The 12,993-nt window shown below is 33.6% G+C and overlaps 1 protein-coding gene across 5 annotated transcripts in view; it reads left to right on the forward strand.

The window, feature by feature from the left end:
- LOC106466217 (brain tumor protein-like) overlaps window positions 1–8,622 on the forward strand; it is a 21,892-nt gene extending 13,270 nt beyond the window's left edge. For 4 of the 5 annotated variants that reach the window (XM_022394182.1, XM_013926465.2, XM_022394181.1 and 1 more), the window contains one exon: window positions 4,198–8,622. In XM_022394182.1, the coding sequence (XP_022249890.1) occupies window positions 4,255–6,531 (2,277 nt within the window). In that variant the 5' untranslated portion in view covers window positions 4,198–4,254 and the 3' untranslated portion in view covers window positions 6,532–8,622. Of the gene's footprint in view, window positions 1–489; window positions 576–4,197 lie in introns of those variants that run through there. The other variant, XM_022394179.1, reaches the window with a different exon arrangement.
- Window positions 8,623–12,993: the final 4,371 nt, after the last annotated feature.

Here is a 12,993-nt window from a genome sequence, read left to right on the forward strand (position 1 = left end):
AGTTAGCATAAATCAGTTAAATGACAAAAAATTAGGTGTCTATTTACTTGTGACCACTCAGTGTATATATTATAATTAGACCATTAGCAATTTATTATGTTTGGCTTAAATTTGTAGGCTGATGAGCAATTAGATGCACACTTAATTTTATGTAAGGTTATTTTATTTTTGTTTTAAAATATGAATCAATTCTTTAATTTAATTAATTCAACATAATTTGTATTGATTTGTTGTTTATTTAAAATCAAAATTAATTCAGCATCTTTGTTTTCGGGACCACTTTATGGCAGCCCCCCCAGAAAAAGCTTCATGGCCCCCAGGGAGGCTGTGGCTTCCACTTTGGGAAACAGTGTTTTAGATAGTCTGGCAGCTTGTCCTTCCTTATCAGTGAGTCTCCTGTTGCTGGGAGAGTTCTCTTAAAGAAGATGATTATTGAGTCTACTGGTGGCTCCATCATTGATGACTTTCTGGAAGTAGTCCCAGTAGGAACCCTGGGACCCTCAGCAGGTTGAGTATCTTCTTCAGAATTACTCAGTTGGCCATCCTCTCACTGACATACTTCAAAGATGATCAAGGTAGATAGCACGGATTGTTTATTCCTCTGGATTCTGTAGTTCATATCACTGATTCTTTTTAGTACATTGTATGTCACTTTTGAGCATCTACTTTAAAGTTTGTTCTCTTGCAATGAGAACTTTTCAGCCATACCATGTCACCTTGATGAAATTCAGGTTTATCAGCATTAATAGCAACCTTTCAAGCTGAATTAAGTCTTCTCTGGGTAAAGTCGTGTACAACATTTTTACTCTTCATATCCACAACAGCCCTTCCAACTACCAATTCCTTGGACATGCTGGAGTATTTGGTTCCACTATGCCTTAATTGCCAGATGAAATATTATTGCTAAAAGCTCTTCAACTGGGTATTTCACTTCTTGGTGGTTCAGTGGCCACTAACCCTGTTTCCACAGCAAGTTCAATCTTTAGTGTATTAATTGTCATGTAGTATACTGGAATTTCCTGGCCATACTTTGAAGCTATTTGAAGTTAGCTTAACCCCACATCCATTTCTTTGCATAAAGCCAGTTCCCAAAATGCACTCCTCTTCAATGTCAGTTACCCACACATGAGATACAGAGAAGTTTTCTGTAGTAAGGGTCTTCCAATTTCTCTTTTGCTGGAATCTTGTATCCATCTGCTGTTTGCACCAGTCCTTCTTTTTTCATTTCTAGAGGCAGTTTTTGCCTTTCATTAAACGAACTGGGTGGAGAACAACTATAGAACTGGAGTCAATCAGCAAACTGTAAGGTTTTCCATCAGTAAACCCATGAACTCTTGGATGATAATGAACTTCTTTTTTGATTTGGGGTATTCCTAGCCAAACTTTGCTCAATAAATCCAGCTGATGTGTGGTTAGATCCCTGTGTTCAGAGTATTATCTCTTAGGTATCTTAACATTTTATGATTCCTCACAGTTTTAGCTGTAATAGCCAGTTTTCCCATATCTATAACAATTCTCTCCTTCTGGTGTCTTGTGGGAGAAGTTTTTATTCCCTAAAATCATTTTAGTTCTTATAGACTGCCATCAGAGGGAGTTGATGTTTCAGTATTGCTAGATCTGATGATAGTGGCTTTAGCTAAATACTGGAACTGGATTCAATAATGACATGGCTGAAGCAGTTCCAGGAAGGTTCTTTAGTAAGAGGTGGTGTGGTAATAGTGGTAATAGGTGTAGATGAAAAACATTCTCTTAATCCATGTTTGATATTAGATGGTGTCTACCTAGGGATTTCTTTGGCCAATGCTGAAAGAATTGTCACTAGTTTACTCTTCGGATTTAATAATTCATTTTCCAGATGCTTTATTCTGTGAATGATCTGTTTTATTACATCATTGATATCTTCATTTATGTCTCTTTTTGTACTTTGCTTTTTACCTCATTATTGGCTTTCTAAATTTCTTATTGAAATCCTTCTGTACATCCCCTATATTTTAATAGATCTTGTATTAAATCAGGGTTATTTTTCATTATTCTTTAAAAAGTCCATTTCATTTTCTTTTCATGACTCCTCTCTTAACTTTCTGTCATGTTCTATTCTCCGTCTCTCTTTTTCTTCATATTTTATTTTTCTCTCTCTCTTCATGGTCTTTAAACTTCCTGTCTTGTTCCATAAGATCCTGTCTTAATAAATTTGTCTCAAGCAACTCCTTTGCTCTCACTGTTTGACCTCTGGGTTGTCATCATCAACAGTTGAAATTCAAGTATATTCAAAGTTTTATTTAACTTTCCCCAAAATAATTTCACTTTTGACACTAGTATTGTAATATTATTCTTTCATTGGCAGATTCTTTTAAATTACCAGGGGAAAATAAGTTGAAGTCCACATAATGATAAGGAATAAATAAACCAATTTCTTAAAATTTTTACAAGCTTGTACACTGTGGTAACTTATAGATCGTGTACTAACTAACATAAATATAGACTTGTACAAATTCACAAGTGATCAACGAAGTAACTGAAAACAAAACACAAGCTCACTACTGACTGAAACATAAATACACTCTGACTTATTCACTGTAATGAATAGAAACAACTCTGTTTGAATGCTTCACTACCCCTCGTATTTATTATCTATTCCTAGAATATACTAGAAAATCTGATGTCAAAGTTTTTAAACTTTCTAGGCCTACACTATTAATTGTTTTTTTCTTAATATAATATGCCTTTCAGTTAACATCTAAGTTACATCAAAAAATTATAGCTTATAAAAATATGTATATAGAATATAAGTACACTAAAATGTTATAAAAATGAATGATGTATGATCAGTCTCAAGTTTTTGTTGCCAGTTTTGTGTCAGCTGTAAATTGACAAACCAGATCATTAGGCAAAATGCTTACACATGCATACTATTTAAGAACAACAAGGGATCTGATGGTCCATCTCAACTGTAACATTCATTATACTAAAATAAAAGTTACCAGTTCTTACATCAAGATGCTTGTAAAAATCTTTGTTGTTTATTTTACTCTATCTGCCACAAGGCCAGTTTACAATGTTTTTTTAGCTTTTAAAAAGTCAAATCAACATATAGGGGGGTTCTGTAATCCAAAAATGTAGACTTGCCATATTATATCAAAGTTAATGAGGTAATGTAATTTTCTAAGGACTTATTAGTTTTTATTGCCAATTTTTTACTGCATTGTGTAAAAACTAAAGTTTTTAAAGGTTTTCTATATTATTTCATTCTAGATTTGGTGTAAATCGTTGTAAAAAAGGGTTACTGATGAGGAGTGGAATTCTCAAATTGTAGATTGAACTGGACCTCCCTTGAACTTAGACTTCAAAATTAAACAATTTTTGGAATATTAAGTTTATTTATTATGATTGATTGGTGTAAATAATCAACTAATCGAAATAATGCCATAATATTTGCTGGTGAGCACAAAGTTACATGATGTCATCTTTTCTCTGCCTATTGTTGGTATTGACACCTAACTTTTAGCATTATATTATAAGTTGATGTGTGTGTGTGTGTTGTTTTTTTGTCATCTTATGAGAATTGCGGATTAGCTGAACGTTATCTATGGATAAACCCAACAATTAGTTATCAAATTTGACTAATCGTCCAGCTCTAGTTAGCAGTCACCATATTCAACTTTTTTTTTTATGTATAGTCCTTTATACACACATAATCTACATTAATAAAACTGTAAGTTGCTACTTTTTAAGATGAATAAATTATGTATTGTTGAAATTTAGTTTTTATTTTTAGAAATGTCTAAATAAATTTGCTGAATGGCTGTTCATCCAAACACACTATGCTTCTCCCCCCCACCCCCAACAAGAGTCATATTGATAAAAGTGCTGGTCTTTGTTTTGTTTCTTATATAGAAGCTGTTCTCTTTATTGCAATGTATTTTCTGTTGTAAGTTTTACTTTCAACATACATAAAAGTTAAGCCACCTAAAACATTTTTAATTGATTAAGTAATAGATTTTGTAATTTTATTTCAGGAACTTGTTTATTAAAAGTGGTATGTAGTCAAAATGTGTAAAACTATTTGTACTAGATGATGTTTAGGGAAAAACTACTTCTTGAAGGGGAAAAAGTGGGTGGAAAGTTTCCTTATTATTTTTAAGTAGCTCAAACTATTGGTAGTTGATTAAATGAACAATTTTCTTTTTGTCTTTGTAGTTCCAGTCTGATGTGACCCATCTTTCATCTCCAAACAGTGAACAATCAAGATCAAGAATGGCATCTCCTACTCCATCTTTACCAGATTCCACTGCTTTCAGCTCTACATCTGTAAGCACTCTTGGAGATCAAAGTCTTGAAGATAGCATTTCCACAAAGTGCTTTCTTTGCCAAGATACATATACCATACCAAAAGTGCTCCCATGCTTTCATACCTTTTGTCAGCCATGTCTTGAGAAAATTCAGGAGTCCCCTGATAATATCAAGTGTCCTCAGTGTCATCAAGAGTGTATTTTAACAGGTCAGGGCATTGGAGGATTGTTGTCAGACTATGCTATTAGTAACATACTGGAATCTACTGCTTTGGAAGGAAATTCCCCTTGTTGCACAGGCTGTAAAAGTAAAGAGTCAAATGCAGTAGCCCATTGTTTTGATTGTGCCAATTTTCTTTGTTCCAACTGTGTAATGGCTCATCAGTTCATGCATTGCTTTGAGGGTCATCGGGTTCTTACATTAAGTGAGTTACAAAACAACAAAGATGATATAAAGATGGAAAAACCCATAAATTGTACGAGACACAAAAATGAACTGTTAAAGTATTTCTGCCAAACATGCAACATTCCAATTTGTAAAGAATGTTCAGTTTTGGATCATCCAAAAGGTTTGCATGATTTTGAGTACTTGAAGGATGTTGCTTCACAACAGGTAGAGACTATTAATCATATGATTGAAAATATTAGAGTCAAAGTGACTGATCTACGAAACGTTCTAAAGACAATTGAACATTCAACCAGCCGTCTCCAGATGCAGTATCAGAGAGCAGAAAACGAAATTAAGGAAACTTTCCAATTTTATTGCTCAATGTTGGAAGAAAAAAAAGAAGAACTCTTGAAGGAAGTAGACGGTGTATACAATACCAGAATGATGTCTCTGAGTATACTGGGACAAGAAATTCAAAGGAATATTGAAAAGATTATTCAATTAATGGAGTTTGTGGATCGTATTATGAAGTTTTCAAGCAATACTGAAATACTCATTTTCAAGCAACTGCTTGATTCAAAGTTCCAGGGTGTGCTTACTTACAATCCAGATATTGATGTTCAAGATGGAGACCTAGAGTTTGTTTCAAATTTTCAGGCAATTCAGATAGGTGTACGTAACACTTTTGGATACATTCGTCAAAGTTCAGAGATGACACTTTCATCTAAGCCTCAGGCGATTGCCAGACCAAATGGTGTTATAGGCTCAGAAAGAACATATCACAATGGACATAGTACATATGAGTCTAATATTCTTTCAAAGAGATTCAGTTCTGCTAACAGTTTGAGCCCTTTCTTGACCAATTTGGGTGACCTTAACCCTTATGAAAAATGGTCAAGTGCACCAAATGACAACTTGCAAAATGGTTCAGATACATATTCTCTTTCTTCTGACCAAGTAACTGATCTCTCCTCAAAGTTGCTTTCTTCCACCATCTACCCCCTGAAGTCCCAAATTAAACGTCAAAAGATGATATATCACTGCAAGTTTGGGGAATTTGGTGTTATGGAAGGTCAGTTTACTGAACCAAGTGGTGTGGCAGTAAATGCACAGTGTGACATCATAGTTGCAGATACAAATAATCATCGTATTCAAATTTTTGATATAGAAGGGCGTTTTAAATTCCAGTTTGGAGAATGTGGAAAGAGGGATGGACAGTTGCTCTACCCAAATCGTGTTGCAGTTGTTAAAACTTCTGGTGATATAATAGTTACAGAAAGGAGTCCCACTCATCAAATCCAAATATACAATCAGTATGGTCAATTTGTTCGCAAGTTTGGAGCTAATATCCTTCAGCATCCAAGAGGAGTGACAGTGGACAGCAAAGGACGTATAATTGTTGTTGAATGCAAAGTAATGCGTGTAATAATCTTTGACCAACTAGGAAATGTCCTTCAAAAGTTTGGATGCTCTAAACACTTGGAGTTTCCTAATGGAGTGGTGGTCAATGATAAACAAGAAATCTTTATCAGTGACAATAGAGCCCACTGTGTGAAAGTGTTTAACTATGATGGAGTGTTTCTGCGGCAGATTGGAGGAGAAGGGTTAACCAACTACCCCATTGGTGTTTGCATCAACCAAAATGATGAAATCCTGGTGGCCGACAATCACAACAATTTCAACATCACAATTTTTACTCAAGATGGTCAGCTGGTGAATGCTCTTGAAAGTAAAGTGAAGCATGCCCAATGTTTTGATGTGGCTCTTGTAGAGAATGGCTCTGTGGTTTTAGCCAGCAAGGACTATCGTATTTATGTCTATCGCTACATGCAAATTCCAGGAATAGGAATTTAAGCAAAATGCTGTTGCCTTCATATTTAAAAGGCTGATGATATTTTTTCTGATCTCCTTCAGTTGTTCTGGGTATCAAGAATTTGAAGAATTATCAAGAGTTTGGTATATTTTTTTTTATTCCAACAGAGATAGGTGACACTTCGAGTTTGAATAGGTTCTGTTCAAACAAATTAACCCAACCAGTAGTTGGCATCTAACATATCTGAACAGGGCAGCTCCAGAGGGAAAGATATTCTTGCATTTAAATTAGTTCAGAAAGTCTCTGTCAGAGCCTTGATTTTATCACTTGAATGTTTGTTTTTGTGGTTATTTACAACAGATGAATTTAAAAGGCAGAGTGAAAATCACTGAACAGCTATGTGTAACTTATGTTTTCTCTAATGTTTATACATTTACAACAGATACACACAGATTGCCTTTGGAGGCTGTTTGGATGGCCATACCTAGCCTGTCCATACTAGGCTATGAAATTATCGTATATGGTTTACCAGTCCTAGTCATCGTCCACAGCTTCCTTGAAGTATTGGTTTTTTCTTAGACACGTTAAAATAGTTTTCGATAATGTTACCTTTATCTCACAGTTTATTATTTATTGTGAAGTAACCATCAACATAATATGCCAAAGATGTGAGAACACTAACTACTGTGATCTTTAAAACAGTGGGGCCACTTGTTGAGAAACCAAAATTAATTTTAAATATTATTGAATTATGACTGCAGTGACACAGCCCAGAGTTTTATGTGTGTGTGTGTGTGGAGTGCAGCTAATGCAAATGTACTTTTCCAGTTATGTTTTATATGTCTACTCTCCAAACTTAATGGGTTTTTTCTTATAATTTTTGTTTAGCTATTGTGCCAATTTGTTATGTAAAATCTTAACCTAATTTATTCAACTGTGAAGTCTGTTTATTGAAGTTATTCAGATGAAGAATAAAGTAAGTTTATAAAAAAATATCTATTAAAGAACTCAGAATTCACTTTTACCTAGTCAGTTTTGAACCTTAAATGTTAACTATGAATAAGATTTTGTTCAAATGGAAAAGTTTAAAATAATAAATATGGCAGGGAGAAGTTGCAAGCTTCCAGTTATAAACTTAATTTGAAACTTGTTTTTATTTTAAGTTTTTCTTTTTTTAGGTGTTCTGTAGTCAAATACAGATCTGCAAGTTTGATTTTGTTAGGAGTTTGAGTAATCATGTTAAGTAGGTGTGATTTGGTTTTTTTTATACATGTTATTTTAGAGCCATAATATTTTGGCCTTGTTCAGTTAAGTATCATGTGAATTAAAGAGTATAGTATAACATCAATTAATTATTTTGCTGCTTCACGTCAAGGAATGTTTGAGTGATGTATAGCAGCAATAATTCTAACTAAGCATGCTAATTGTGAAGTTTTTTTCTGAGTGAAAAAAAATTTATCAGCATAATGAGAAAAATGTTTCATGCTCAGATTGTTGAATATGTTCAGAATTACACAACACGTACAGTTATATTTTTTATGGCTTTTGTGAATTGTAATTTATCTCATGAAATTCCACATTGTGTGTTGTTGATGTTTATTTGTCTGCAAAATAATTTTTTTTTTTTAATGTAGCTACCTCGTCCAAGCTGCAATAGTTGGACGCAATCATTTCATTCCTGGAATATCTAGTTCTTTGAAAAAATTTGGAATATGTTGTTTATAAGGTACGGTGTACTTTGATGAATGCAACCAGTGGCTTTCTGGTGTTTTTAATGATCTCAAGAGATGCATACTTAACAAACTCAAAAACTCTAGCAATACTGGTTGTTTACATCTCTGCATGACTTGTGTATGTTACAAAGCACTATAGGAACTGTGGATGTTATATTTATCATGGTTTATTATAAAAAGCATACAACTGCTTGCTGTATTGAAAATTAAGAAATTTTAAAGAGAACTTAATTTTAGCCAAAAAAAAATTCCATTCTTGTAGGAAAGTTTGGGTATGATTACTTGTTGAACTTAATGATAAGCAGTAGCGATAGCAATTTCTTGTAAACAATGTTTGTGGGCGATTCCTTAACTCTGTCACTGGGAAGGTTGTACAGGAGTATACCATAAGTTGGTTTGTCCATGATATTGTATTTGTACTATGTGTAGTGGCTGTACCTAGTGCTCAATTATATGTGGAACCAATTTAATGCCTTCTTCAACCAGGATACTTGCAAAATATTTTAATGCCACTAAAAGTGATTTTGAACTAGCATTTACAAGTATGTTAAAAGGGTATAAGTTTGAGTGTTAACTTTAATACAAGGTGTTATAAGTGGCACAGTTTTTTTGTATTTTATATTGCAGTTGTTAAAGGGGGAGAAGGCAAGTAAAACTGTTCATTTTTTTCTTGTTCTGGGGTTTAAAGCCTATAATATTTTTTCACTTTATTCTACTCATGGCAACAGAAATTTGTGCCAAGTGAAATAAGTATGGAAATTTTTTCAAACGTTGTTAGGTTAAAGATTTTTGAAGAGCACATTTTCAGTGGTTATTATTATTATTGGACGAGGAACCCACCATTGTGTAAGGAACAGCCTCTCCTCTAGGTGTTTTTATTTTTACTTACTAGTTACTATTTAAAAATCATTCATTTGTTACATACTAGTTAATTGATTTAATGTATGCATCTTTTTTTTTTTTTTTTTTAACTAAGTAACCTTTATTTATTTGAAGGATTGTTTTTAACATTTTTTTGTTCAGTATATTAAATTTGTTAGTGTTTGGTCCAAAAACTGTTGACGTTTTTTACTATTACCAGTTTTTATGAGTTGTGCTGTATTGTTAAGAAGTGGGAAATTGTAGTTTTTTCATTAATGTTGCTCATAACATATCTGATGTAGTGAAGTTGACTTGAAGGCTTGAGCATCTGTTTTAGTAGCAGACTGACCTTTGTTAGCTGTTCTCCACTATGCAATGTTTGGAATTCTTAACTTTCCAGTATCATTAAAGGAAAATAAATAAATAAGCTAATAAATGTATTTTGTCATGGTGGTTTTTTGATAATCTTGTTGGAAATGAGATCTGTTACTTTAAGTATTGCCCACTATTTTTATGCTAAAATTAGCATCATGTAAATTTTTTTTATCAATATTAGACATTGTATGAGGCATACCTAACCACATAAAAACATCATGGTGGTTATTGATTTTTATTTTTAGTAGTGTTGGTAAAACTGCAAAAGTTCATTGGTAGGTTAGCTGATTTGTATCCAGTAGTGTATGTATATACAAACAAAATAATACAGTTTAATAGTAAGTAACAATTGATAAGTTTATACACATTCCATTTTCAATGCATATCTTGACACCCAGTATTTGTGAAGCGTAAGTATGTCCTTGCATTACTAGATGTAGTTCAGTGTTATGCTTAGTAGTATTAAAATTTTCTAAAAATATATACATAACCAGTGTTTTGGAATAGCCCTTATTTTTTGAAACTGTCATCTCTTCTAGGGGGGGGGGGGGGTAATTTTGGCTTCCATTACAACTCCAATATATTAATAATAATAATAATAATAACATGCCAGATAAAGGTGCTTGCCTTAACGTGTACTCAAACAAGCCTTCCTCTGGTGCTGTTCCCGTCATTTCCTGCTGTTGTATCATTAACTATCTAAGTTTAAAAAAAAAAAAAGAAAAAAAATTGAACGTTTTTATTGTTGATGCTCGGGTAGAACATGGTGTTATCAAATACCTTTTATAAGATTGTCCATTTTAAGTCAGAGGTGGGGTAATCTGGGCAAGTAATTAAAATTAAAGATTAAACTGTTAATATAGATACATGTTGTGTATTTCTCTTCCCCCCCGCTCCAAGTAGTAGAAATTCGATTTGAACAATTATAATCGTAAGATTTTTAATCAGCCAGAATACGAATTTGTCTATAACAATTAAGATATGCAAGTTGGACTTCTTTGGTGAAAATCGTCGTTTATGGAGTTGTCCAAATGTATTTCAGGAAAATACGGTGGAAAACCGTTGATTATTCAAAAAGGTAATGACGGAATACTACGGAAAGTAGTTTATGTACTTAAAATGTTAACTATTTCAGAAATATAAAAGTATTACGAAACTGTTTGGAAGACAGGTTCTACGTTGAGCATCGTAGGTTAACGAAATGTGTAAAAGCTAATGTTTGCTAGCCGCCCATGATCTCTGTTATAAACGCTAGTTTTGTGTAAATGTATAGACAGGTAATGCAGGGGAGGGGGTTGCAATGTTTTAATAAGGTCACTGTTGTCTGGATTTCGTACTGTTGTATTGTGACGAGTCATTTTTTATTAGTTTCTTTTTAATAGTTAATTTATAACAAACATTTCTGGTGAAGTAAACGTTTTATTGTCTTTCATATGTTTGTTACTTGACTGTACAACTACCGCATCAATAAAGTATTTTTGTTTCCTGCACATTGTTTTGAAATAATTTATTTACATTGAGATTAACAAAAAATAATCGCTGTAAAAATAAAGGACTTGTTTTAGTGTTAGTTAATTCACAAAATTATAAGAAGTTTGAATAAAAAATGTATACTAGTGACAGTCTCTCGCAGTCGAAGATGATAGTCTTATATGATGATGTTACCTGTGGGTCCAAAGATGGTACCGACGAGGCCTTTCAATTAACACTAGGGCTCATCAAGCGGACAGACATAGTAGTGGTTGAGACACTATTAACAACTAATGGCGTGAACTAAATTAAGTCCCCGAAGTGTAATTATTAACAGTTTTAGAATCGTAATTATAACAAGCTAATCTAATAGTAAATACTGACTTATCTTGTATCACGTTAACTTTGTTTCGGAAATGTGTAATATGTGATGAACATTCATTATCAGTGTTTTCCCTTGACGTGGTGGTATTCCTCCAAAGATACTGTGGGATAACACGGAAGACTTTATCGGCACAAACAATAACTTTTAAAAAGTCAGACTATTCAAATTGACCAAATTTGTGTTCTGTGTATTAAAATGAGGAATTAAAAAGTTATAAAATGTGTAATAAAACCATCCATCTTAATGAATAATACGTGCATAAAAACGGCCGTATTACGGGTAGTGAGTTAGCTCTGAATGGCGATCAATAGGGGGCGCGAGTTTGCATCTTTGAAAGCAAGAATAGATTATAAAATTTGTTGACGAGAAGCGCAGACTTTACCTCTCTCGCAGGGCATTAACGATCAGTACGGCCCTGCAGAAAAAGCCGCATAGCTAGTTTCTTGTGGGCGTAAGAATTGAGTTCGTCCCATCCTTCCGTGGTCAGTATGTTGAACTGAGGGTCCAACGTTCGCGCCATAATGCCACACACAAAAACGCAACGAAAAAATATCAACACGTCCCGCAACAGTGACGGTCACGTCTTACTATTCGATTAGAGTAACCTACAAACTGTCTTCCCTTTAGCCTATCAGTTCTAAGTTAGGAACGGCTATCAGCGAGAGCACCTGTGTAGCTTTGCGCGAATACCCACCAAGGTGTAGTTCATTAAATCCTGTAGCCTACATTATAAAATCCTAAGCCTTGTTAGACGACTGCATACCTAAACATTTCAAAGAAAACTTTCTGTTCACTAATTGTATTCAGGTAATAAAAAATGGCAAGTTTAAAAGCTTTTATTTCTAAACTAGAAATAGTTTTGAATACAACACGACAATAATATTATCGACAGAGGACAAATTACATGATCTGAAACTATAATGAGTTATTTATAGCATTTAAACTTGAAACGTTCAGTAGTCAATACAGAGAAAGTACTTAAATAGTTAAGTTTAATCTTAATTGAAAGAAAGTTATCCAAATGACTTAAATGTGTGTTCGTTGCCCATATTTATAGCTTAATGATTATATTTTTCTCTTTCATTGTCAGGTTACGTTCGAATACACAATGAAATATGTCATTACTTATCTAAAACTTGATACTTTATGTATGGGGAGTCTGAAGGGGAATTCTCTTTCTTCATGTTGGTACAAAACTCCATATTCGGATAGTAGTAGTATCAGGAGGGGACAAACACGTGTCTATGGCAGAGAAAGAGTTGAGTGTATTAGGTGGTAATTATAGGAATGTTTCTCTGCCTATCAATACTTTTTATCAGCACACTATTTTTAACTTTCATATTAAAACTGCTGTCGGTATTTAATTACCCGTTAAATAAATCATATTTAACATCTTCCAATATGGATATTATAGTTTAACTCGGTTACTTATGTGCTTCCTCGACTAACGTTAAATTTCAACGAAGAGGAAACATTTAAAATTACTGTTACGACAGCGGAAGTCACGTGACCCTGGTAACACGTGATGAGTTTCTAGAAGATTCATGAAGAAACGAGATGTACGCTTTTTGTATATATAAGACCGGTAAGAAGTGACGGCAACAATGGAATTGAATTGCAGACAGAGATTGAGACGGACAATTGAGTTAAGCGCGTTAATCGTTCGTTGTGAATTATAG

The sequence above is a fragment of the Limulus polyphemus genome, unplaced genomic scaffold (genome assembly GCF_000517525.1).
Source record: "Limulus polyphemus unplaced genomic scaffold, Limulus_polyphemus-2.1.2 Scaffold2189, whole genome shotgun sequence".
In the NCBI taxonomy this organism is placed as follows: Eukaryota; Metazoa; Arthropoda; class Merostomata; order Xiphosura; family Limulidae; genus Limulus; species Limulus polyphemus.